At 38.4% G+C, this 27,733-nt stretch overlaps 2 protein-coding genes across 2 annotated transcripts in view; one reads left to right on the top strand and one right to left on the bottom strand.

Annotated features, from left to right (window-relative positions):
- Nucleotides 1-424: 424 nt before the first annotated feature.
- LOC134539062 (T-cell activation inhibitor, mitochondrial) lies at nucleotides 425-19,404 on the top strand. Its single transcript, XM_063380773.1, has 10 exons — nucleotides 425-544; nucleotides 2,032-2,167; nucleotides 4,080-4,206; nucleotides 5,545-5,794; nucleotides 7,773-7,993; nucleotides 10,036-10,127; nucleotides 10,708-10,808; nucleotides 11,485-11,628; nucleotides 13,263-13,394; nucleotides 14,546-19,404. Exons 1-10 carry the CDS (start codon nucleotides 519-521, stop codon nucleotides 14,778-14,780), a joined length of 1,464 nt encoding a protein of 487 aa, XP_063236843.1. The 5' UTR covers nucleotides 425-518; the 3' UTR covers nucleotides 14,781-19,404.
- Nucleotides 19,405-22,082: 2,678 nt separating this feature from the next.
- LOC134539061 (zinc transporter ZIP10) overlaps nucleotides 22,083-27,733 on the bottom strand; it is a 53,263-nt gene continuing 47,612 nt past the window's right edge. Inside the window, exons 8-9 of the mRNA XM_063380772.1 lie at nucleotides 24,497-24,684; nucleotides 22,083-22,621 (exon numbers count right to left, since the gene is read on the bottom strand). Of these exons, the coding sequence (XP_063236842.1) occupies nucleotides 22,478-22,621; nucleotides 24,497-24,684 (332 nt within the window). The 3' untranslated portion in view covers nucleotides 22,083-22,477. The remainder of the gene's footprint in view (nucleotides 22,622-24,496; nucleotides 24,685-27,733) is intronic.

The following is a 27,733-nucleotide window of genomic DNA, read 5'->3' as shown; positions in this document are numbered from 1 at the left end:
TAAAATAGGTTTTACCATCTGTCCACAGTGGACCTTCAAAGAAACAAAAACGATCTACTCTGGTTATAAAGCTGCGCCACAAATTTGAAATTTTTTGAGGGAGTAAATTTTATAATATATAATTTTTTTATTGGTTATGAACACAGATCTATGTGCCTACCAAGTTTTAAGTTTATAGCTTATATTTGATAAAAACATTTTTACATTCTTAGGATTTTGTAATAAATTACCATAAAAATTGCCTATTTCTATGTCACAGTTATATAATAAATTCTTGCTGAAATATACCTACGTGCCGGCTTCTTTATTGATTTTAATTTTTACTATATGTAATTTCTGAATATTATTTATTTATATGCCGCTAGTAAACGACCTAAGGTCCTTACCACTAGCTTACAGTTTTTTTTGAAAGTATTTGTTTTTTTGAGGTTATGTAGAAAATGGGTAAATTTCATTAAACTTTTAATTGTAATGACAGTTATTTTAATAATGAAATTTGATTCATTCCTGTCCTAACGATGGAGAAACTGGGATTTAAAAATCTGTAAGTTATTTTAATTGATATTGGGATTTTATTTATTGTACTTACATAATAGTTTATTGTTATAATTTAATAGGTTTTTTAGAAATATACTTATAGTGAACTAGGAAACCTATATATAGTTATCGTGTTTAGTAAAGGATGCTTCAAATAGCATTTTTAAAATAAGTAATGGGAAACTACAGTACAGGAATGGACAGTGACAGTAATTTAAAAAAAAAAAAAAAAATTAAAAACTGGGATTTCTGCTTCTTGCTACTGATTTAAATGGGTAAATATGTAGTTGGGCGGTATTTGCGAAAAAAAAATGTTAAAAATCCGAAAATACCTTTATTGTATGCTCTTTAACTTCCTCTTTTCATTAAAAGCGGCGGAGGTAAGAAATTCCAAATACTTTAGGAGATATCGAATTTTTAAATTTCATCAGAATACCAGTGCATTGATGTGGCGATTATCATTGTTTCTTGTTTACGTACGAGTATCTACTTTTTTTATTGGATAATGATGTCGCGTGATTGTTCGTGATAGGCCAGAATTCAAACGAACCAATATGTGATTATTTAGTTCATTTATTGTTTAAAACGGTGTTTAATTACCGCCTCCAACTTAGGTGAGTTTTTAACGTTTCTAATTTTAAAGTCTTATTTGTTATTTTGATATTGTTGCGCAAGTAATAAGTAACAAAAAAAATTTACGTGAGTTGTTACTGTGCATCCTTTGTTACGGGTTTGTTAGGTAAGGTCAGTTGCATTATAAATAATTTAAAACTAAAGAATAATTAAAATTAATTCACATTATTTTTAATGTCGGCTTAGTTTGAAAGTATTAATAATGTAACTGACCTGACCTAATCAACCATTTTATTAATTACGCATTGACGATTCACGTATTCACGAACACACGGCAAAATAACAAAAATGGCGTTGCTCGAATGGTTCCACAGGTATTGTATTGCAAAATTAAAAAATTCGATATCTCCTATAGTATTTGGAATTTCTTATCTCCGCCGCTTTTAATGAAAAGAGGAAGTTGAAGAGCATATAATAAATGTATTTTCGGATTTTTAACATTTTTTTTCGCAAATACCGCTCAACTACATATGATGAAATTAAAAAATTTGATATCTCCTAAATTATTTGTAATTTCTTACCGCCGCCACTTTTAATGAAAAGAGGACGTTGAAGAGCATAAAATAAAGGTATTTTCGGATTTTTAACATTTTTTTTCGCAAATACCGCCCAACTACATATTTACCTTTAAATGATTTAAACATTTAGTAAATGGTAACAGGACAATATTATTAAATTAGGATATATATATATATTCTGGAATATGTTTTGAAACAAAAATTCCTTAAAAATATAACTAACCTGGTTATATTCAGAAAAATCTCTCCCACAGCGATGATAGACCTTGGTTTGGCAGAGGCGTGCTCGCAGGCCAGGTTTCCAGAAATGATAAGTGACATTTGTAGTGGCGTTGGTGCGCAGGCTGAGAGCGGGCTGGGGCGGGGGCGTGGTCTCGCTGCTGCGACGCTGCCTCAGCTCCGCAGAGGTGTCGACGGCGCTCCGACCCTTCTACTTCTCTGTGCACCCGGACCTGTTCGGCCAGCACCCCGCCGAGAGGGTGAGGAGTCCCGTGCACTTGCACTGTTTCCTCGCTCAATGGCAGTAATAACAGCACTTATTATTGGCTGATTTTCTAGAAAATAATAATAATAAAATTCCAATTTTTTTTTTTTAATATTAAGAGATATTCTTTTATTCATCCTGAAAACAGTGTTGATAAATTCCTACTGATTTTTTGAGAAATAATCGGTTATAGCTTACGTTACAATACCGGTACATTGAGGCGGCCGCCACATTTTTTTTTACGATCCTGTGTGGGTCTGTATGTTTATGTTTGAGAGAATTTTAGTTTAATCATGAGAATAGTAATTTTAATGTACCTAATTTAACCTAATCAACCATCCTTAACTTCTTAAAGTATTTTAAATGCAGTTCGACTAATCTCCAATTTCTCCATCACTCATGTCTATGAAGACAATTTGGACTTCTTTTATGCATGTTTTTATGTGCTACTGAAGGTGCTCATGCTAGCTGCAAACTTTGGTAACATTCGGTGAGCCTTGGAATGGACTTAAATGAAATGGTCACTACACTATGTTGCAATTCCTAAGCACATTATACTGTCTTTTTAATGTAGCTGTACAAACCTAACCAACCGTCTACATTATTTTAAAGTGTTTATAATGGAGCTAACCTAATATAAGCGACTATTATCACAATGTAACAAATTTTTAATGTTTATACACAACATGCACAAGTGCTGCCTCAATGTGAAATGATGAGATTTTCCAATACCATGTTTCCCCATACATACGAATGTTAAAAAGAATGGTGATGGCTGCATCAACGCATAAGTATTGTAATGTAAGCTGTAAACAGTGATTTCTCAGAAACGAGTAGGAATGTAAAGACACAGTTTTGTGGGTAAACACAGGAATGTCTCTAGTTTTTGAAAAAAGTTTTTTCGGAATATCATTATTAATTTCTGCAAAAGCAGTGACGTAAGATTATTACCATGTTATTTTTTTACCAAAGGTTTTTTCAAGCCATCCATCTAACATCTGTGGGTGAGCTATTGCAGGGCTCTGCAAATCTAGGGCAACAGGTTGTCATGACGCCTAACTCTGACCTGGCGACTTCTATAATGTGGCAGTGGTAATATAATTATCAACTAATTTTGTTGTTACAAAATACAAAATATTGCTGTACAAAAATTACTGAGTCCAAGGAAACGGGTCAGTATTTGAATTGTATTAATTCAACTCTAAATAAGTACTTGATATAGTACCAAGTTGCTATTTAGGTCCCGTTTAGTGCTTGAATGTTAAAATTCCATCTAAAAGTAGAACAGCTCACAAATATATATATATTTTTTTCTTTTAAATTTTCTGTCTCCTAAACTTTCAGAGGTTTTGTAGAGGCCTGAGCAATTAACAAAATTGCATCTAATTACCAATGTTATTAGATCAGATGTTTAATTTCTTTAATAACAAGTGTTTCAATGAAAAGAAGGTAGTAAGCAGTGACCGATAGCTTTGAATATATATACTGTATAAAAGTCGCGAGTGGATAGGATTTACTCTACGTTTTTCAGAAGCGAATGATGAGCAGCTTGGGAACTTCACCGCTGCAGTGCGCTGCCGTAACGCCCTGTATCGTCTTAGTTGTTATTTACACGTTAGAGCGCAGCACTGTCGCCCGCTGTCATTCCCCGCACCCCCCACCTATCCATTCACTGCAGCTCAAGGTCGTTCAACGGGAGGGGGAAGGGGTGTTTGAAGAGTTGGACACTTGTCCGCTAGGGACCGCCACAAGTCGATGCCCTAGAGATGGCGGCGATTGCGGCGGTGAATTAACCAACTACCTCAAAACCGTATTAGAAATTTTAACCTGGGCTGGCGACTTCTATACAGTATATATATATTCAAAGCCGATAGGGAAGCTTGTGGCTCGTGGTGAATGGGTTGTAGACGGTGAACGAGGACTCCCTGAAGCAGCTGAGCAGCTACTTGGAGACGCTCCAGCAGGACCAGCCGTCTCGCCCGCAAACGCTCACCTTCTTCCTGCGCTCCCAGGAGGAGCAGAGAGCCCTCGCTGGTGAGTCCCAGGTGGGCCAGAAAAATTTCAACAAAAATTAACTGCAAAATTTACAACTTGTGAAAGTTCGTTGAACATAAAAAAAAAAATTGTCTATGACTTCCTACTCGCAGGTTCAGTTGGAGTAGTTAATGAAATATCACTTGGCAAATTTTGGTGGGTTTCAGTGTGTAAGCAGAAAGTTCATGTCGGCGAGAAACACAATCCCGCAAAAATTCGTACCAGGTCAGCCTAGTGTAGCGAGGCTGTCAGTGGGGCCCCCCTACCCTCCCCACTGTGGACACACTCCAGAGTAGCAGGTGTTAACCTTGGACGGGTGGCAGTGGCTTTCCTGCCTCCGGCAAGCAAAGGTGTGATTACCTTCCCTTAAAAACAAGTTAAACCAAGATGGTGTCTGTCACTTACTTCTCCTCAGATATAAAAAAAAGTAGATGATTCTTTGATAAAATACAATGGAAAATGTATTTGCAAAAATTCTCATTCCAACATTTGCTTTAAAAAAATTCAATATTTTAGATACATTAAAAAAAAATTGTTCATTAAATTACAAAGTAGTGTCTAAAATTTTGCATTTCTGGCAACACCACACTGAAGCAAGAACAGTGCTGGTGGTGGAAATAGTGTGTTGGAAAGAGAGCGTAGATGCCAGCTGCAAACTAAGGATGAGAATAAGAACATGTGTCGCAAAGCTATCCTTTTCGAACAAACAAGCTTCACAGCAGCTTTTAAACTATAAAATTTTGTATTTTTATTACATTTGTTTTAACTGACCACTGATTTGTGTGTTATATGAATACCACAGTTAAATATTAGTGATGTATGGTGCTTTTATTCACAAAAAGGATTGTGTTCAAAACCTGAAAGTATACTTAAGATAGCAGAAAATATTTTTGGAATATATCTTTGTAGTATTTCTCCTTTTTCCCCTCAACAAAAAACATTGTAGATCGCACAGACGTCATGTGTTGCATGTTTGATTATATCTAGGAAACCATCATGTAATGCCCTACCTCAGTCAGGGTCAGCATGGCTGGGTTGACCCTGGTGCTTGGTGCTCAGAGAAGCCAGCTGCCTTATTTCAGTGACGTAAGGAAAGCTTATGGTAGTGGTTTCTAAATTTTTTTCAATAATTACAACCTAAAATAACAGTTTTTTGTACCATAACTTGAAGTGGCCCAAAATATGTTATTTATGCTCGGATAAATTTGTCTTTTGAAAATTAAACAACAGTAGTGAATACTCTGCTACGCCCAACCTATTGGTGCATCACTTTTATTTCCTATGCTTTATAGATGAAATTGTGCTACAGAGTGTTTTTTTGTTCCAACGCTGTTACAGGTTCGTTCAGGTCTGTGAAGATCAGCCTCACGCAGCGAGACTTGCGTAAGACGGTTCTGTCGATCCTGAGGTCGTGCGACCTGCCGACCTCCTATGTGGACGGCATAGCCGCCCGGCGGCCCGCCAAGAAGTCCCGGCCGAAGAGGGCGGAGCCGCGGTACAGGACGACGTACGAGGATCGCGACACCAGCTTCGATGCGGAGCAGATGCAACAGCAGGTCAACAAGACCAAAGACGATCAGACACTCGGGTGAGTACTCGGTCTCTTGTCTCCACTTGGCTTATACTGAGGTTCCGAACAGCTCGCACCATCGTGTTCTATACTGTCCCCTTGCCTTTACATTTACCTTTTCAACTGCAGGCAAGCGAGAGCGAGATACCCATAAGATTGGGCGAGTTAACTGTAAACCACGACAATCTGTTAAAACTCAATGAAACAAAAACATAGGAAGCCACTCCTGGACTTCCCACGCAACCCTGTTTTCAGTATCACGAGGTTGACCGACGTAAGCTTGACCTTTTTCAACGTCTGCCAGGCGGTCAGGCGTGCAGGTCGCGAAGGAACCGTCCCTGCATTTGCTGGAGTGGTTTCGAAAGCCGTGAAAAATCGCGCCGGGGATTCATCTGGAACACAGGGTCCAGTGTCTTGTGTTGCTTGTGCTCTGTGAGTGAGCACTCAAGATTGGTTGGTTGTGACTGTAGCGGACAGGGCCGCAACAAGAGTCTCTGGCACCATGAATGGATTCATGCCCTCCCCCCCCCCCCCCCTCTTTTTTTGCACGTACCACACCAATAAAGCGGCGGGGTCCGGGGGCACTCCCACGGAAAAATGGTGCTATTTAAGCATTTTCCGTACCTACATGTAACAGTTTCTGTGCTACTGTAACTTCCATACATGAACCCATAAAGTAGTCCAATAATCACTAGACTTGTACATTAAATTAATGTTGAGACGTTATGTTGTAAATCAGATTAGACATTCCTGGCATGCAAGTTAAAAATAAGTTTTACCAGTTACCAGTTGTAGTAGGAATTACAATGCAAGACGGCGATTTCGGCGCCCCCACAGCTTTGCGCCCGGGGCGTATGCCCCGCTTGCCCCCCCCCCCCCCTCCCCCCCAGTTGCCGCCCTGGTAGCGGATGTCCCATCCCTCGGATCGAAAGAACTCTGTGGTTCCTCTCGGGGAGGTGGTGTCTTGGCTGCAGCGGTGTTGCGTTGCGGCAGGGAGTGGCTGGAGAGGAATGTGGCAGAGAGATGGGCTGTAGCGGTGTGCACTGCGGCAGGGAGTGGCTGGAGAGGAACGTGGCAGAGAGATGGGCTGCAGTGGCATGCGTTGCGGCAGGGAGTGGCTGGAGAGGAACGTGGCAGAGAGATGGGCTGCAGTGGCGTGCGTTGTGGCAGGGAGTGGCTGGAGAGGAACGTGGCAGAGAGATGGGCTGCAGCGGTGTGCGTTGCGGCAGGGAGTGGCTGGAGAGGAATGTGGCAGAGAGATGGGCTGCAGTGGCGTGCGTTGTGGCAGGGAGTGGCTGGAGAGGAACGTGGCAGAGAGATGGGCTGCAGCGGTGTGCGTTGTGGCAGGGAGTGGCTGGAGAGGAACGTGGCAGAGAGATGGGCTGCAGCGGTGTGCGTTGTGGCAGGGAGTGGCTGGAGAGGAACGCGGCAGAGAGATGGGCTGCAGTGGCGTGCGTTGTGGCAGGGAGTGGCTGGAGAGGAACGTGGCAGAGAGATGGGCTGCAGCGGTGTGCGTTGCGGCAGGGAGTGGCTGGAGAGGAACGCGGCAGAGAGATGGGCTGCAGCGGCGTGCGTTGCGGCAGGGATTGGCTGGAGAGGAACGTGGCAGAGAGATGGGCTGCAGTGGCGTGCACTGCGGCAGGGAGTGGCTGGAGAGGAACGCGGCAGAGAGATGGGCTGCAGTGGCGTGCGTTGTGGCAGGGAGTGGCTGGAGAGGAACGTGGCAGAGAGATGGGCTGCAGCGGTGTGCGTTGCGGCAGGGAGTGGCTGGAGAGGAACGCGGCAGAGAGATGGGCTGCAGTGGCGTGCGTTGTGGCAGGGAGTGGCTGGAGAGGAACGTGGCAGAGAGATGGGCTGCAGCGGTGTGCGTTGCGGCAGGGAGTGGCTGGAGAGGAACGCGGCAGAGAGATGGGCTGCAGCGGCGTGCGTTTCGGCAGGGAGTGGCTGGAGAGGAATGTGGCAGAGAGATGGGCTGCAGCTGCGTGCGTTGCGGCAGGGAGTGGCTGGAGAGGAACGCGGCGGAGGCGCGCGGCAAGCTGGAGGCGAGCCGGCCGGTGCGGGAGGAGGTGGAGCGGCTGGAGCAGGCCCTGGTGCACGGCCTGGGCGTGCGCGCCGTGCTGGGGGACTGCGGCTGGAACGCCGCCCACTTCCGCGGCTGCCTCATCAGCTTCCAGTCGCTGGCGCGCCACCACCCGGAGGTCATGCACGTGCTCCGCGGTGAGCCTCCCGTCCCCTCCTCTGCCGCCCCTCTCGTTCGCGACGACGGAGATCCGCATGTTTTGACAGTTTTGAGGATAGTCTAGTTCGCGACGTCGGAGAGACTCGTGTTTTGACAGTTTTGAGGATAGTCTAGTTCGCGACGTCGGAGAGACGCATATTTTGACAATTTTGAGGATAGTCTGGTTCGCGATGCCGGAGAGACCAAAGTTTTGACAGTTTTGAGGATAGTCTAGTTCGCGCCGTCGGAGTGATGCATGTTTTGACAGTTTTGAGGACAGTCTGGTTCGCGATGTCGGAGAGTCGCATGTTTTGACAGTTTTGAGAATAGTCTGGTTCGCGATGCCGGAGAGACCAATGTTTTGACAGTTTTGAGGATAGTCTAGTTCGCGATGTCGGATTCCAGTGATGATTCCGACGACTATAATATTCTGCTGGCTCTCGCAGTATGTAAGCGTGAAAAAAAAATGGGTTCATGAAGCCAATTTGAAAAGGACATAATTTTTGAGAATTTCATCATTTGGCGAAGCAGGTGCGTGAGGACGGAACCAAATTTACGGATTATTTAAGAATAAATGCAACTAAAGCCCACCGCACACGGTACAATATTTTCTACTATTTTGCTTACTAGAATGCTTACTGGTTTCTGTACTGTGTAGGCTACATGCTGAAACACTAGGTGCGCCACAAGTTTCTGCTGCACACGATTCTAGCTGCCTTACTAGTTTCGTTAAGAGAATATTCTCCACAACAAATTTTTATTATGATAATTCTCATTTTTTTACTGCATACAAACAAGGCTCTCTTTGTATGCATTTATTAAAACGAGGAGTTGGTCACTATTCCACTTCTTTCCGTCCATGTTTATCACGACATGCGCGCTTAAAAGTGTGAACAACCCCTCATGCTGTTTTTGTGAGTTCTGATTGGCCACTCCTTAAATATTGGAACACACCAAGCAACGAAAATAGGACGCAGTCTATTACGCAAAACCAGTAGCCCAGCTCGTACAGCTACTAGTATCCAGTTTGAATTCGAGTGAAGAAACTAGTAGTAGAGCCAGTACGACTCCTAGCTTACAATATTGTAAGGAATATTGTACCGTGTGCGGCGGGCTTCAGTTTTATAGCATTTTATTTCTCATCAAGAGTAAAATTTGGATTAAAAATCTAAATTACAGGGAAGGTTTTTTTTAGCAAATGTACAATTGACTACTTGCTTGAGGTCAGTAAACATTGACATAAAATTATTGTCTTATCTACATTATCTACATTTTAAGTAGAACCTTTACTTTACATTTTAATGTCTCATATAAAGTGTACTATCTGCAGTACCTGGCTTTGCCCGGGCTGAACACAGGGTGATGTATTGTCCGTGGGTTAAAGCAAGCTGGATACCGCTACATGGCAGTGTGGTGGACGTAGAGAAATGACACACAATTGAAGTTTGTGTATCTATGACCTATGATTTTCTGTTTACCCATGGCGATCGGTTGAACGATTTAGAAGTTGATGCACTGCAGTGCCATCTAGCGATGAGTTCAAGAAAATAGATAGCATAAAAACCTTCTCCATGAAAAAAAAAAACACTTTGATGTGCCAACTTTCATGGCAATTGATCAAACAGTGTCGGAGTTTATCAGTGTCATGCATTAATACGTACCAGCATCCTATTTCATATACATATATAGATTGATATCAATTTTTGTCTCTCCGTGTACATATACGTAACAAAATAACTGGCTGCGTGTGGTTGTAATAAGCCACAGTTTTGCAACACTGAAGCAGTCTCATTATCACAGCAATACTGATAAATGATGCACAGTATTCATCACAACTTACAAGTTTATTTGCCGGCCTAATTTATATATATATATGAATATTTTCTGTTAGCTCAGGCATGACTCAGAAAAATAAAACTAGCTTTCAAAGCTTTATTAATTGAGGAATATCCGAAGCATTGCTCAGTGCCCTGTCAAGACTCGAAATGTGACGCAAACTCCGTTGTGGCTGAACATGTGAAAGTGGTGCTTGTTGTTGCAGGCCGGACGCTGATGTTCAGCAGTGACACGGGCGTGAGTCTCGATGGACACGTCATGCTCAACAGCGGAGAAGTACGCAACAACTGGCTGGACGTACGTGTGATCCCCAGCTCTTGTGTGTGTGTGTGTGTGTGTGAATGTGAGTTTTAAACACTGGATTGTTTCTGACGTGATAACGTCTTATAAATCGATGAACGCCGGCTGCACGCACAAAAAAATTGTCACGTTCCACCTGAGCCGAGCGTGCAAGATCCGGCCAACCACCGTGCGAGAAAATCTTCTATAATATCAAACAGGTTAAGGTGGGCTTTTTAACTAATTGTTTGTGATTATATTTAAACAAATTATTTAAATTAAATTTGCAAAAACTGTAAATAATATTTGAAAATTAAAAAGTATGCAATTTTTCATTAATGTTTTCTTATGACGTTATCACGTAAAATTTTCGTCCGTAAACCGACTTTCAAGACAACACCTTTTTTTTTTTTTGTCGGGTACATTTACAAAGACTGGAAGCATTGATTATAGTGATGTTGACTATGTAAAGAGGAAATTTTGTATATTTATTGCTTGGAAATGTTCCTCTTTAAAGCTCGACAGTGGTTGATTTATTTTGTGCTTGTGTTCAATAGCGCAGCTTGTGTGTGGAAAATAGTTCTGATTTGCGTTCCAGTTGCTGAAGAACGTGCATGCGCAAGACTCGGTTCTGCGCAGAATCCCGGCGTTCGAGCGAGCCGTGTCGACAGTTCTGCGTGACATACAGATTGTACGCAGGTACAAAGGAGAAGGTTTGCTTCCTACTTCATACTTGCAGTGATGATGTTAGTCTGTCATTTATCATGAAATCACCTTGTTTTCACTCTGATTCATAGGCACTATTATATATATCTACTAGCTGCAGTACCCGGCGTTGCCCGGGCTGAACACATGGAGCTTTATTGTCTGCGAGTTAAAGCAAACTGGATAGCGCTATATATGGCAGTGTGTTGGACATAGAGAAATGTCACACAATTACTGTTTGTGTGTTTTTGATCTATGATTTTTTGTTTACCCATGGCGATCGGTTATTTATTATTTATTATTAATTATAAATCATTAAGACCATTAATCGAAATAAAAACTATCCTATCTCTCAAGTTGGAAAAAATTACACATAAATGCCAATTTTCATCTAAATCGGTTGACTTGGTGAAGAGTTCACTGGAAACAAACATCAGGACACTGGATTTATATATATTAAAATTATATCTTCGTAAGATATATTATATATATCTATTATATCCTCGTAAGATATGACCAAGTCACAGAAACATGGGCGATAATTTTATTCCTCTTATTTACCTTAAATTTGTCTGATATATTCACTTTTTCTGCGAAAACAAAAGACATGTCGGTACAGTCAGTACGCTGGCGCCCCTCGGCTACGGCCACGGTCGTGTTTGTCGCGCAGGAAGTTCCAGCCCAAGGTGATGGCGGAGAGCTACGAGAAGCACCTGCGTCGCATGGTCACGTCCCTGAGCGACTACCAGGGCCGCCGGGGCTACCCCGGGCACTGGCCCCAGAGCCTCGCCCGCTACGAGCTGGTCGTCGAGACGTGAGTGCCTCTCCGTCCCGCTTACCTCGGACCTCGTGACGATTCTCTTGTCATTTCATACAATCACGTATTTATGCAGAAACAAATTGTGAGACTAAATTTTTTGTATCAGTTTATGAAGAAAAAATTTTTCCTAGAACAATTTTATATATGTAGATTGATAAGAGTAAATTAAACAGATAACTGCTATCGAAACATTCAATACTCTCCTGTAATGTTTCTGAGATCACGAGCTAGTTCAACATATTTTCAAATTTAAATTGCACTTTTTTTGTCAATGTCTTATTTCGGTAGGTACTGTGAATATGATTAAAAAATATGCAATTTTAAAATACAAAAAAAATCACATGTTTCTCTGCAGGCCTTTTGCCAGGTTGGTAGGTATCAGCTTTAAAATTAAATTGACAGCTTAAAAGTTACTTTTCATTTAAAAGAACAATATCTATGAATTAAATAAATTTTTTATGTATTACATAATATTTAGAGTTTTTAATATACCATAAACTAAAAATTTATGAAATAAATTCTATATTTTAATAGACAAAATTAGGTGATTGTGGTGAATTTTGCTGCACTTTGTGTTTTACTTTACATTTCAAGGTTATTCAATGTATTCACATCCATCTCTCTGTTTGGCGGAATATTGACTTCAATTGTGCTGTTATTTCGGTCTTATCGCTATTCACCATATAATCTTGCCTCTAATCATAAAAACAAGCTCCATTTGGCAAGTACTAAAAGAAACGAAATTTGATACTTCTTAATCTTAATTGTTTTTCATGTCTAAGCAGCATGTACCGGTTTAAGCTCACACAAGTCATAGACGGTTTAGGATGGTTAGCACAAAATGGAGCTAAAAAGTTTGGTTATAAATTAATTAATTTTTTTGACGTGACGTCTAATAAATCGATGAACGCCGGCTGCACGCACAAAAAAGTGTCCCGTAGTGCACATTGTCCCGTTACACTGTGTCCCGTTACACTTATTTTACGCTTGCGCCGCATCTATCTTTCTTCCACTCGATTGGAACAACCATCGATTTGATTTTTCGAGGCACATTAAACTTGAAACACTCCCATTCGTTTCCTACTTTTCCTTTCATCGTCCTATCCTTAACAGAATAACACAGATTGGAAGAAGTTAAATAGCAAACATGTACAAAAGTTATAGTAAAGATAATCTCTTCGTTAAAGTAATAAACATATTTGGATTAATGACTGCAAATAAAAGTAAATTTATCAATTAAATTGTAGATTTCATTTCACTCCTTCTTTGTATCCACACAAAATAGCGATAATTCAATAAAAATGATTCAATTTTTTTCATAAAAGTAAGCAATCATTTCATCAATGTTTTGTTATGATGTCACGTTAAACTATCGTCCGTAAACCGACTTTACAGACAACCAATTTTTTTCCTCTAAAGCCGGGTTTATAAACTACGCAAGAAACACAGTAATGCAAGTAATGTACATTATGTTTTTTTTTGCTTTGTTTGCATCCAGTGGTTTTTCATGACATACGCACAGTCTTGTTGTTCGAAACCGTCTTTTTCCTGCCGTGGGCTTCGCGGATGCGTGCAGGCAGTAGGTATTACTGTGGTCCGTGAAGGTAAAGGCCGTCGCTGTGTTGCAGGGAGGCGGGCCCGCTGATGCTGTCCCCCACGGGCCAGTTCATCGTCCCGGCGTCCTGCCCCGCGTTCCTGCTGGTCGCGTTCGTCAGCAGCCACCTGGACGAGGCGGCTCGCCTGCTCCAGCACTACCAGGAGTAATACACTCACACGTTCTCTGAGTAGCAACAGCAGGCATTCGCTGCTGCCGTACCCGTGCTACTCGGCTTGTTTGAATACCATCGTTAATATACATATATTAAACTTCATTATAATTTTAATTTTACAATTTGTTGGTTTTTTCCAAAACAATTTTATTACGGTTGCAGTCATTCTGAAGAGAAAAAAAAAATTCAGTGCTAAACATAAATTATTATTTTTCAGGAGAAACTATTTGTATCAGTCAGACACTATTATTAATAATAAGTAGAGACCGGAAATATTCGCAGGTTCATTTCGTGATTTGCTAAAATTCAAATATTTATACCGATGTGCTGCTTCTGCTATTGGTTCACTGTTAATATGTAGACAATCAATAAAAAAAAGTATCCAATCACAAGTTACCCACTTGAGACACCTTAAAATTCAGCACCCAATGAACAGGTGCCGTTTTTCCAAGTAGGCAGAGGATCATGGAGTCTATCCTGGAGGTCGTTGAACTCGCGAATTTTTCCGGTCTCTAATAATAAGGCATTCTGATGTACTGTTCTGCAAAGAGGCAGAAGTAATATTATTAAATGGTGAAATAATATTTTTTGGCAATAACTGTTGAAACCAAAGTGAGGTCTTTATTTTTGTGTGTTTCCTTGAAGTAAAAAATTGAAAAATATGTGAAGAAAGGAAAGGTTTTTTTTTTTTTTTTTTTTTAATTTTTCATTTCAAAATATTGTGTTAACAAATGCAGTTAAAAAAAAATATTTCCATTACTTTATAAAGTATTGTCTGAACCCTGGTTGCATCCAGGGCCGCAACTAGAGTCTCTGGCACCCGGGGCATGAATGGATTCATGCGCCCCCCCCCCTCTTTTTTTTTGCACATACCACACCAATAAAGCGGGGGGTCCGGGGGCCCTCCCACGGAAAAATGGTGCTATTTAAGCATTTTCGGTACCTACATGTAACAGTTTCTGTGCTACTGTAACTTCCATGCATGAACCTTTTTACCAGTTAGCAGTTGTAGTAGGAAGGAATTACAATGCAAGCCGGCGACAGCTTTGCGCCCGGGGCGTGTGCCTCGCTTGCCCCCCCCCTGGTTGCGGCCCTGGTTGCGTCCGGCGACAGGGGAAGGAAGGAGCGGGGCCGTGTTGCAGCACCAAGCACGTGGAGAGGAGCGCGCACGCGGAGTGCGTGTCGGCGTTCGGGCTGGCCGCGCTGCTCAAGGAGGACAACGTCACGCCGGACCTGATGATCGCGTGCTGCCGCCGCCTGCTGGCGCACCGAGGGCAGCTGGAGGGGCACCTGCGCGGCGCCCGCCTCAGGGTCGCCAGCTACTACTGCGTGCTGGCCGACGGCGACGTGTGCCTGCCCTGGGACTGGAGGCCCTGAGCCGTCACCGAGACCAGCAGCTCGAAACATACATTATCGCACCCTGAGTACAAGACTATCGTAAGCCAAAAAAAATTCATCTTATGAGATATTTTTACCATAAGCAGGAAAAAAATAATCATTATCTAGGCACTGCAAGACTATCTCAATGTCATATTTAATTTTACGGGACTCACTGCAAATAATGTAGTGTTGCAGCCTGGAAAAACATTGTATAAGAATATGTGCAAGACTATGGCATCTGAGTTGTGATAGTAGTATTGCACTGATTTTTGAGTTACGATAGTCTTGTACTCAGGGTGCGATTTGTTACGTACAAGTTCTGCTAAAGAAACTCCGACTAATCGTAAAATCTGTTTGTGGTTTTTTTTTTTTGAAGTTGTACTCCTGATGTGACTTCCAACAAGGCTGCGTTAAATGTTTGACGCCACCGCGGAGGATTATTTGCATGCAATTAAAAAACTATTTTTTAAACGATGTCAAAGAAGTATAACTTCTATATATTTAGGCCAGTTTCGTTTTTAAGACAAAGTGATTTTGGTGTTGTTTTTATTTTTTATAAACTCTGTTCATACTTAAAAATAGCACCATTTTCAACACTTCAACAAATATAACTAGGGACCCCAGAAAATGGTGAACCGCGAAATACACGAAATACCGCGAAATTGGGCACTATTTCACCGTTTTCACGAAATCTGCTATTTTTTCACAAAACACAAAACTTTGCGCGAAATCCACGTAATTTCCGTTACCAAGAATGTTTACATCGGATACTGTAAATAATCTTACTATCAATTGTATTGATATCGCTTAACGAAATCGATTGTATTTCCAACATGGCGGCAAACGTGTATATTTACGTTGCCGCTATGTAGCAGTGTTGCGAACACAATTTTCGTGTAGTTGGTATTAGTTCTCAAAAATTCTAGCGCACAGAAGCGAACACAATATTTACGCTTACATAATAGTTTAATTCTGGCCGAACACAATATTTTTTCGTGTGCGTGCCACTACGGCATAAATGTTTTTACGGTGCAGTTTGCAGTAGTGTTTTTTTTATGACGTCTCGGTTACTCGGTATTAATTTCCAAGCATCTAGTTAGTAGTGCTTATTTTTGTGTTAAGATGCCGAAAATAGTTACGGTTTTCGATCGAGAACGAGAGATGAAGCAGGAAGGATTTTATATATATTTGATGTTAAGGATAAGATAATAATGTGTAAGTTTTGCAACGTTCGTGTGGACTGGATGCGTCGAGACACATTAATTATTTTTAAATCAAGTGTTGAATTTGTACATAAGAAATCATAATTTTTGTTTATCTGTATTTTCTCTTGTTTATGGTACCTATATTGACTCTTAAAATAAGATCAATGTTAATATTTTGTTGTGATAAAGTGCTTGACTGTTCCAAGTTTTTCAGCTCAAAATATGTGACATATTTAATGGATTGTACAGTCTCTCCACTTCATTTTCTTCTTAAATTAATGAATTGTAATACTATTGTTTCTGTAATTAATAATTATGATTACTTTTCTTCTTATTCAGACCATACATTATTTTAATTTCCAAACATAGTAATATTACAACACAATTTTTAAAAAAAAACCAACATTTGGTTAGAAACAGATGGAATAGAACAGGCTAGGGGAACACAGGGTTGCTGTAAAGGAGACAAGACCAAGAAGAAAACTAGAAACACTAAAAACTTTTTAGTGTTTGCCAACTGAGTGCATTTTATGTTTAACATTAAAATTTAAAAAAAATTTGAAGCAAATCAATCCTCGTTTGCCAATTTCAATTTTAATTTAATGTATCTCACCAAACTTTTACACCGATTTTTAGCACCGCTTGCTTATTTTTACACCGATTTTTTGCACCACTTTTGTCATTTTTTTACACCGAAATGAGCCAGTTTTATTTACCATTTTCTGGGGTTCCTAAATATAACACTTACTTGTTCAACGATACTTACTTCACCAAAACAGTGTCATTTTCACTGATACATGATTCACGTTAACAATATAATGATTTGTAATAAGCAAGTCTTAACTACTGGTAACAGTAAAACTGAATCACCGAGTATAAGTGTGTTTGTGAAATGTTCCTAGTCGGAATATATTTTCCAATCTAATTAGTACGTACATTTTGGTGCCAAGTAATTTACGTTCTTATTAAAAGATCAGTATATTTTTGTAATTTGGAGTTGAATTTTGACTATGTATGCTTTTTAGTTTCATGATTTTTTTGTGAGTTCATTAGTGCTTAATATTGTAGTGTACTAATTTGCATTTCGATGTTACATGGTGTATTGACATGTTTTTATGTGTTATTTCGGCTTTATCGCAATCCACCATATAGTTGTGTTCCTGTCATTAACTAGAACAACAGCCAAGCTGTTCTTGCTCAGCTGGTAGGTGAATGCTGTGAAACAGCAAGTGTGTATTATACTGTGTGTTCAAATGGTTTACTTGCTGTTGTGTAAATCATTATGTTTATGTTTAGAGATTTTGTTTTTGAATAATGCACAAAAACACTGGGTAACCACAGTTGTGATACCTAACACACTTTGTTAAAATGCTTGTGACGTGAACTAAATTGCATATTTTAAAATAAGTGCAAGATTGTGATATACATATATATGTTTGTTTTAGCCAATGATACAGTGGAATCTCATTAATACGATACTGGTTAATCCCAAACCCTCGTTATTACAAACCTGTTCAAATCCCTGGCAACATGAACAGGATGTTGTGTCGAATAGTTAGTACATTACAAAATACCAGATAATATGTAATCTCGGAGTTCCGTTGTGGCCCAAAACAAGTTTCGCGTATATTTGAGATCTGACAATACAAAAGTGTTAGCGTTCTCAGCATTTACATTTTTTTGTAATTAATGACATTTCTTTAGGTCCCATTTACGTCTCATTAAATGCAATGCAACACTTTCCCTCAAATTACACAGTGGAAATTACTTTCTTCCCGCTTTTAACTTCTCATTTACTATGTAAAGAACCTGGTGTTTATTTACATAAAACTTGTTAAGATTTCTCACACAATACAATTTCTCAAATATGATCAAATGTTTCAATCCCGCCATTTTTTCTCTGTAACATGTATGGTGTATGTTATTATTCGTGATGTTGAAAATGTTTAAATAAAATGAGAAGTAACCAAATACGTAGTTAATTTTTTTGCCTAAATCTTCTTAGCGATCTGTTAGATAAATAATAAGTTGTAGCAACATACCGTTCAAAATTGTAAACAATTTTGTGTTAACATTTATGCGGGCCAACCATGTTTTTACTTAAGGGAATGCTCTTATGCAAGTTTGTAGCAAATAGTACTATAAGAATTAAGAATGCACATATTTTTCTTTTGTTTTGACATTGTGTACAAATTACTTACATGCAACATGGTTATTACATAGTGGGTAAATTTATGTCCCTTCAGGTATGTGTTAGTGAGGTTTCACTGTATGTGTGTGTGTATAATGAGTTAAGCCTGAATTCAAATTCAACAGACAATTTTTGGCTGCAAGTTCCTAGTTGAAAAACTATTTTTGACTTGCAGTGTAAAGTGCTTCTCAAGGCTGGTATACGTCTTTGAATTTGGAGCTGTAAAACTTTTTTTATTGTAAACAATAAAGTTTCTAAGACAGAACACTGAGCCACTGCACAGTATGTTTAATTAAACAAAGTTTTACTTCCAAAGCAAATTTTGTGTCCGCAGCAAAATTATATCTTCAAACTAATGGAGGGTAATCATTTTATTTCCACATATTGCTATCCGTAATTATTTCAATGAAATAATTTCTCTTCAGTGACAAAATTTGCAGTGGTTGTAGAAAATTAATGCATTTAGACATAATCTATCTTAAGTGCTTTCTCTATTATTTAAAATAATAATTTTGTTCCATCCCAACTTCATAGATGAACCTATCCAAGCCTTGGGAAGCACTTAGACAATAAGTTGTATTAAGTTTTTAAATTTATTTTGTTGTGATGAAGCCGCAGCCGAAGTTTGTTTGGTGAAATTCAGACTCCTCCTGTGTATGTGTATACATCCGCCCCTCGAAGTAGCGCCCTAATTCGTTCCAGGAAAACAAGAGCACTGTTCAAATACCTATTTCCCACAAGAGGTGTGTGTGTGTATGAGGAATAACTGAATGCTCGGGCGTCGTCAGAAATGAAATTTACTATGCGAATAGCTGTTATAAGGAAAGAGCAAAATAATATTTGTTGATTCGTCACATTATTAACTTGTTCCATTGTATTTAACGCTACACAGGTGTCGTTGCCATTGACGCGGAAAAACCATTTAAATAAAAGAAAAAAAGCGCTACATTGAATCAATGACTGCGCTACTTCAAATCTTGCCATAATTTATCGGTGTCGTTACTTCGAAACCGTCCAAATCAAACAGCGTTACTTTGAGGGGCACATAACACCCAAGTTACATCCAGGGTTAGTTTTCTAATTTTTTTCACCAATGTTGAAATATTTTTCATGATTAACTTACAGTTGCTCTGTAGAATTTAAGAGATCTATTATGTATATCTGTTCCATTGTGATTTGTCGTAGCTTCAATAGTTATAAATAAAATTGTAGTTATAAAAACAAATTGTGTGTTTTTTTAACTTATTTATCATTGTTTCGCCATGCTTATGCGGCACCTACAGTCATCAAATTTAGCATATTTAGGCAGTTAGAAGTGGTTTTTTTTTTACTGTCTAATGTAACAATTCCGTCTGACTTACAAACATGTAAATAATAATTTTTTTTTTTTTAAATACAAATGTGAACCAGAGAAAACATGTACATATTTTCCTACTAAATATACATACAGTTACAAACAAACCCCATGTGGTGGTTAGGGGACGAAGCTCCCAACGAGCGAAAGTCAGTTCATTCAATAATCAGAATTAACAAAAAAAAACCTACCTAAAAACAAGCAATTTAATCTTTATTCGACTAGGAAGTAATAAATATGTGTAAGAGATATAACTTGCACTATTTTATTTTAATTCTACCAGGAGAAACAAGGAAGAGGTAGGTATTATTTTATAATGGAAGAATTAAAAAAAAAAAAAAAATAATAAAAAAATCCAGCCATTTCATTTTCATTCTACCAGGGTGTCATGAACTAAGAGGTGGTATTTGTAGTACAAAGTGTTCCAACAGATGGCAGCACTTGTCAAAAACTCTGCCTTCAATCCAGCCATTTTTTCCCTCGTTCTACCAGGGAGTTATAACCTGGGGAAGAGGTATTTAGTAGTGGTACATTACTGCACCAACAGATGGCAGCACTTGTCAAAAACTCTGCCTTTAATTCAGCCATTTTTTCCCTCGTTCTACCAGGGTGTTATAACCTGGGGAAGAGGTATTTAGTAGTGGTACATTACTGCTCCAACAGATGGCAGCACTTGTCAAAAACTCTGCCTTTAATTCAGCCATTTTTTCCCTCGTTCTACCAGGGTGTTATAACCTGGGGAAGAGGTATTTAGTAGTGGTACATTACTGCTCCAACAGATGGCAGCACTTGTCAAAAACTCTGCCTTTAATTCAGCCATTTTTTCTCTCGTTCTACCAGGGAGTTATAACCTGGGGAAGAGGTATTTAGTAGTGGTACATTACTGCACCAGCAGATGGCAGCACTTGTCAAAAACTTGGTCTTTATTACAGCCATTTCATTCTCATTCTACCAGGGAGTCAGAATCATGGGAGAGGTGTTATCTAAGTGCTCAACAGACTGCCTAAATTAGCATCTGACCTGGAAGTTTTAAATATAGATGAGGTGGTGTATTAGTATTAAATTACTCATTTTATTAATTCAAACACTTCCTTCTAAAAATGGCTTTTATTGCTAGTCAACCACGCAGTCATAAGCTGACAAGTGGTTTGCCAATTAATTTACTATAAAACATGTTACCTGTCACACAGAAATGCGATGCCAGCCAGTTTTTCATGTAAATCAACCAGGCAATATAGGTTTATTGCGAGTTAAAGTCTGGACACAATATGACTGCATGCCTCCTGGATTTAAGGATGAGATCCTGGATTCTTACCCGGGCACCAAGAAGGTTCAGCTCTGAGACTGTCGTTGGACGAGCTCAGACTCCGCTGGTAGTCTCGACAACTCTCCCCCCACGTACACTCGCTGCCACGACCTCCTGCGAGGTCAGAGTGTTTACCGCGTTTGGCCCCGACTGCCAATCCCTGGTCTTAGTGCAGGCAGCCACTGGGTAGCGATGGACATGATGCATAGCTTGTGTAATTATTGTGTATTACTTGTGTGGTTGGCCCTCCTCAGAGTTCAGGCTCCTGCAAATTATTATAGAAGATAAATTGAACATTTTATTACTACAAATTAAGATTTTTAATTTCCTGTGTAAGGTAAAAATGTTTTGTTCTTCATACATTAAACATTCAGCAGTAAAAAAAAAATTCCCCCCACACATTCAAACGAGGCATCACTTGTGTTTTTACAGGCAATAACTTTGTTAGTTGGGGACGTGTAGAACAAAATAAATTTTTTACTCTATCTTGTTTCCTGTTCATTCAATTTTATTCACTGTACTATTAAGAGAATCAGTCAAATTCATGAGCATTGTAACTAACAGTTTGTATTCTTTTACTGTTGGTATCAACAAGTCTATCGAGTTCCATTCTCGCCAGGGCCAAATAATCTCGCCATACAAACCCTGGGCAACGGACTGCAAAAGCAGGACGACAGAAAGTCAACACAATCCAAAAGGGGCAGTGAAACAATATCTTGGATCTCTCCAGACCATTCTCTCTCATGCATGAGAGAAAAATTGGGTGTGTGTATCTATGTACAAGCATCATTAGTTATACTTACTGCATAATAAAAACCTAAAATTATTTTAAATGCACATAAAACATAAATGCACATTGACATAGAACAACAAAAGGAATGGAGTAATATTATAAATAGTAGGAAAATTATAAATTATAAATTCAATTTAAAAATTTAAATATTCTGTATTCAATATTAATGTAAATGTACGTACATGTATAAAATTAATTATTTAACTTAGTAAAATAGTGGAGATGGATTAACAATAAAAATCAATAAATAGGCTGAATGCTTATTCTAATTTATTAATCATAATTATTTATAAATAATAATTTTTAATGCAAATAAATAATACATAACCTCGCTCATTGAATTACAACTTGAAAACGTTTATGAGCACAACTATCAATAATATTCACAATAAAATAAAAATATTTTAAATTAATTAAACAGACCAGTATTCAATATCAATCACTAAAGTATAAAGTACTTATATAATTTTTTATTTGTATGTAGCCTTTATACAGTCTGTCAATATTTGATGCAAGTGCGTGTACATCAGAAAACTTCCAAAACTTTAGGAATGGGTAGGGACACCTGTATTTCGCGAATACATTTCGTGTCAAGGTATTTCACAAAATACTGTAGCTTTTCTCCTGTGGTTATTGGCTGAGGTCGGTGAGAGGTGTCGTCCCGCTCTTGACGGGGCCAATGAGAATGTGGTCACCGTACTGCTGCACCCTCACAATTTGCCACGACTCTTAGAAAAAGCTACAGTGTTATGTGAAACACCTTGACATGAAATGAAATCGCGAAATACAGGTGTCCCTAGGAACGGGGTATTGTTTGAAATGTGTGTTACAGTGGAGGGAAGCCGTCAGGAGCCGAACATGGTGAGGATGGAGTCCTCGAAGAGCGCGATGGCGAGCATGACCGCGCCTCCCGTCGCCACGCCGCCGGCCCGCAGTAGTGCCACCATCGCCCCCGGGAGTCCGCCCCGCGAGGCCTTCATCTCCGGGACCTGCAACCACTCCCCGCGTCCCCACGTGTCGCTCCCCCGTCTCTGAGCCACGTCGAGACTAAACACTCTAGCTCCATGACTGGTCGAGTTTCCCACGGGCACATGCACACTGACGGCGCACCAATCACAATAGGTAATTCAGTGCAGAAGCAAACACATCTTGAATGTCCTGGCTAGAGACAAGACTTCGTGGTTTCATTTTTAGGTCGATTTCATTTTTTAGAACAGAAGATATCTGTGTTATTAATTTTATTCATAAAAAAAATAATTAATTATGTTAAAAAATATGAAACTTAAATATTTCTTAACACACATTCCAACAAAATACGTGGTCTCATTTTGACAGACACATGATGCACTTGTACAATAAAATAATTAGTAATGAGCATGTGTAGAACAGAACTACTAATATAAATTAAAAAAAATTTAAGGCAAATTTTTGTGTGTTTGAAAAATGTGCCAAAGTCATTAATGTAAAAATGTGTTACTAATAAGAGATGCGAGATCAAACAGCGTAATATTAAAGTTTTCCAAGTCATTTAGTTTATACATTTTGGTACTAAAATTTCACATGAAATAAATAACATTGAATGAATTAACGACAGTAAAAGATTAATTTTTTAATTTTTGAGTTAAGTTTGATCAAATTGCTGATTGATTTTATTGTTTTAGTTACATTTCAGAGCTAAATGGTGTATTAACTGTAATTTTTGGTGTTATATAATGTTTTAGCATGCTTTGCGAGGTTATAGCAATTCACTATATAATCTTGTCCCTAGCAATCGCTTTTCTTGCAGATGGCCGCCAATTACAAGGAAATTACAGCTGGCATGGGCATAACATATCACAGTCTAGTAGACGTTCAGATATTTTCTGGAAAAATGCCTTGGATTTAGCCCAACATCATTTGCTAAATTTTGACTGCATTTTTAACTTAATTATATATTTTCCTCTAATTTGACTTTATTTACTATCACGATTTTCAACTTTGAATTATATTTTTTTGATTTGATGGCTAAATTCTAGTTTGTTATAGCTCCAGTCAGACAAATCCTGTTTCTCGCTGGATGTTCTGCGCTAGCCTCGCAACTTTTATTTTCTTGGGTTGCGTAAGCTTCCAATGCTCAATTTTTTTTGTTAGTAACACGCTTTGTTTGTTGTCCAAGGCATTCTTCAAGATGGCTCCGGTCAGTGATGGTTGAGTTACTCATCGTGATTTTCACTCCTAAAATTTTGTGAGTTGTCTCGCCGTAGATGTGGTGGTTATTTGGTGCTTCAAAATACACTAAATTTCTGGATTACTTTTCTTAGTCCTCTGTTTTCGGTAAATCACGAGAGAGAGAGAGAGTGAATATTATATTTTTGTGTTGGCCTTTGTTTTTTTTATTACTTAATTTGTGTGTCTGCAACCTTGTGTCAGCTCAGGGAAAATGATTCTACACCAGCGGCTGTACACGAGATTTTGGACTCGAACCAGACATGGATATTTTTAAATACTTAAAGAAAATTTATAATTTAACAAAAATATTAAAAATATTTAGTTTTCCATTTTTTAGAATTTTAATGTTATTGTTTGTCCTTTTCTTTGAAAAGAAGTTTCCAAATATATAACCACAGATAGATAGAAACACTTATGTTATCATTTATAAATTCTAGTTACTCTAGAGTCTTTTTATTATTACTGATGTGGAGAATTCATTTGTAAGGCTGCTTTATTCTAGCACGTTTCCCTTCGTAACCTGTATAAGAATTAATGCCTAACTAAAAAAATTTGTTTTTATCTCTCTATTAATCAGCAGTCATCACAATGGTAAAAAAAAAATTCAACTACGATTTAATTAAATTTCTCTAGATGAAACCGGCCTAGCTTCATACCAGGTTCGCCAGAGCGATGTACAGGAAGGTGCCGGCAGTGAACGACGAGATCCAGCTGCCGGCCGCTTCGAAGTCTCCCAGCCACAGCCCTATGGCCATCCCGATGAAACTCAGGACCGAGGAGAATACGCTGTACAGCACGGCCCGTCGCACGCTCACTCCGGACTCTATGAGCACGGCAAAGTCCCCTGCGAAACCAACATCGTCTTTCCTCAGCTGCCATTCAGAGTGAAATAAAAAGTGCATGTTAGAAGAAAATAATCTTTGGCAATTCAAACCTCGACTCTTAAGTATAATGTAAGGGTAAACCAAAAGAGAGAGAGAAAAAAAAAAAAAACAATTTTCTAAACTTAACAGAGTGGTTTTTTTTTTTTGGTTTTTATTTCTTTTCCAAATATTTAAAAATCCTAACCTTTTTTTGTATTTCTCACAAATTTTACTAAAATAAAAACTCTGCTGGTTGAACAAGGAGGAAAGCGAGCGCGCTGGTAGCAAATATAAAATTCAAGGGCACTCACAGTTGACTGTATAGGATAGCTACATATATTTTCTGAAACAGCACATTTGAACACTCTCTGTTTTATTGTTTCGTTATTCTATCTCTCTCAGTTCTAATTATTTGGCAGGGGACGAATAATCGCACAAAAAGACTGCAAACAAGCAAAAAAAGTAGGGATGGGACGAATCCACATTTTGGTCGAATCCGAATCCTTTTTCGAATACTCAGTGTTTGTCATCGAATCTCGAATCCCAGTCCCACACTAAACTTCACATGTTATTAAAAAAATCACACATTTATTTTAAAAAAATACATAGGCCTATGTATTAAAAAAAAGCACATGTGTATTTATAAAAATTATAAAATAAGTGCATAGTGTATACGCCTGATATAAAATAGAGACAAATAACATCAAAAACCACACATGTAAGTTTTCATCTGTCTAATTCTCTGTTAAATTAATCCTTCCTATGTTTTCAATAAAATATGTTTGTATAACAGACACTATGTAAAAAAAGTTACGTTTTTTTCTGCAATGTTATATCATTGAAGGTTGGAAATGATCAAGTAGTTATGCTAATTGACAAAATACAGCGTAGTTTATATATGTTTGTGCTATTTCCGTTACCTTTACAATATAGTTTAGGTATACAATTTTCTAGAGCTGGATGAAACTCAGTTCTCTGGTTTCGAACCGAACCATAGCAAAAAAAATTTCGAACCGTGCCGAACCGAACCTCATACAGAAATAATTGTTTTGAATTAAAATGAACCGACCACCAGCATTTTGGTCTTTAACTGAATGGTGAGAAAGAAAGGTTCTCCAGCCATATGTAAAATTAAAACATTATATAGCTTAGCTTTATTAAAACATTGCAAAACATTTTATAAGTAAAGTTTATACAATAAATAATGAAGGAAAGAAAACAGTTTAGAGAAAATCATATACTTTTAATTCATGAAGAAGTTCCATCTAAATTTCCAAAAGACTATCTTCCTTTTTCAGTGTACACCAACCTTCATTTAAAAAAATATAATATTATAAAGATGACGAACATTCAGCATAAGGCCACATAACATATTTTTGTGGTAGACATAACCTAACATTTTCAATAAGTAAAACTTTTTAATAGGACATAAAAAAAAGTCGAATGTGAATTAAGTTACCTATCTACCTACATTACAAAACCCGCTGACTGCAGTTGCTGTTTTCTTGGAAGAATGCTGCTCGTCAGAAGAAACTTAGACATTTTTTGGGGTGGTTCTGGGTCATCTGGGTCGTCATTATCTTTTCTCCATTTGGAAAACTTAAACGACGTAAGCCTGCTCATCGCAAATCACCTCAAGAACAATTGTATATTGTAAACGTAACGTAAGAAGTGTGGTTATAGAAATTTGCGTCGGAAAAAAAAACACGAGAAATAATGATGGCTGCCGCGACTACGCTAGTCAACTTAGTACCGTACTGTAAAAATTTACTGGACCAGTACTTTTAATAAACAAGATTAAATTAATATTTTCAGTACCTGACTGTTATAACCAAAAAGGCCAAAGAAAATAAATACATCCCAGTAATTTAAAATACGTACCTAATTTACGTAATCATTTTCTACCGCATTTGTCTTGTGTTAACTTGATCACGTTAGTTTTGCAGAAATACGAGAGTTCTCGTACATGCGCTTTAGTTTAATGTATGGGGTACGCAATGTTTGGTGATTTTACAACACTTCTCGTATACGCACTATAGTTAAAGGTATAATATACAATACCTTTGGCATTTGTACGATAGTTTATATTACGTAGTACGAGAAATGCATACAAAATTCTCTAAAGTAAACAAAAAACAAAGCGCGCCTATATGAAAAAATGCTATACGAGTTATGCGACAATTAATAATTTTTTTTTTATTTTGTCTGCGCTTGAAACTGTTGAGGCGACGATTATGTGATAAAAGTCGGAATATTACAAGTAATGGAATTTTGTTGTGTTGTTTTGTGAATGGTCTCAAATGGGGGTTAGAAAATTATAAAAATGTATTTTTTTTTTTTTTAAACGAACGTTCGGTTTTTCGAAAATATTTTAAGAGGTTTCGAACCGAACCGAACCGAACGTAAAGGTTCAGTTCGGTTCGAAATTTTCGAACTTCGGCCAGCACTACAATTTTCAATTACTACCTAAAACTCTTAAAAACCCACTTCGAATCCCACTTCTAATCCTACCTCGGATCCTACGAATCCTCGAATCCATAGGATTCGGTATATTCGACGAATCCAAGATTCGAAAATCCCATCCCTAAAAAAAAGTATATAGCATATTGCTCTCCTTATATCTTTTTAGCATAGTACCTGTTCTCTGTCCTTTTCGGATCAGAAAACGTTTCACAACAATGTTTTACGAAAACATTGCATCGAAATTTGGCCTTAAAATTTTACCCTCATCATGTCCAACGAAGATTCACTTCAAAAATTATTATAAAATAAATAAAACACAGCAGTAAATGAATAACAAATCAGAGTACAAATATATGCTCACTCCAAGCCCAGCTGCTTTCACAGCAACATGTGCCCGACACCCAGAACGAACTTATTGATAAGTGTCTAGTACTATATTTTACAGTAACCCTGAGAATGGGATTATTCGACAGCACGTAACACCTACCGTCCTCATGGTAGAAGAGATGGTTTATAACTGTTGTAACAACCCAGATTACAGCCTTCCCCATGCCATCCAGCAATAAT

The sequence above is a fragment of the Bacillus rossius genome, chromosome 14, assembly GCF_032445375.1.
Source record: "Bacillus rossius redtenbacheri isolate Brsri chromosome 14, Brsri_v3, whole genome shotgun sequence".
Taxonomy (NCBI): Eukaryota; Metazoa; Arthropoda; class Insecta; order Phasmatodea; family Bacillidae; genus Bacillus; species Bacillus rossius.
Note: the sequence above shows the minus strand (reverse complement) of the source record. Positions and strands in the feature narration are given on the sequence as shown.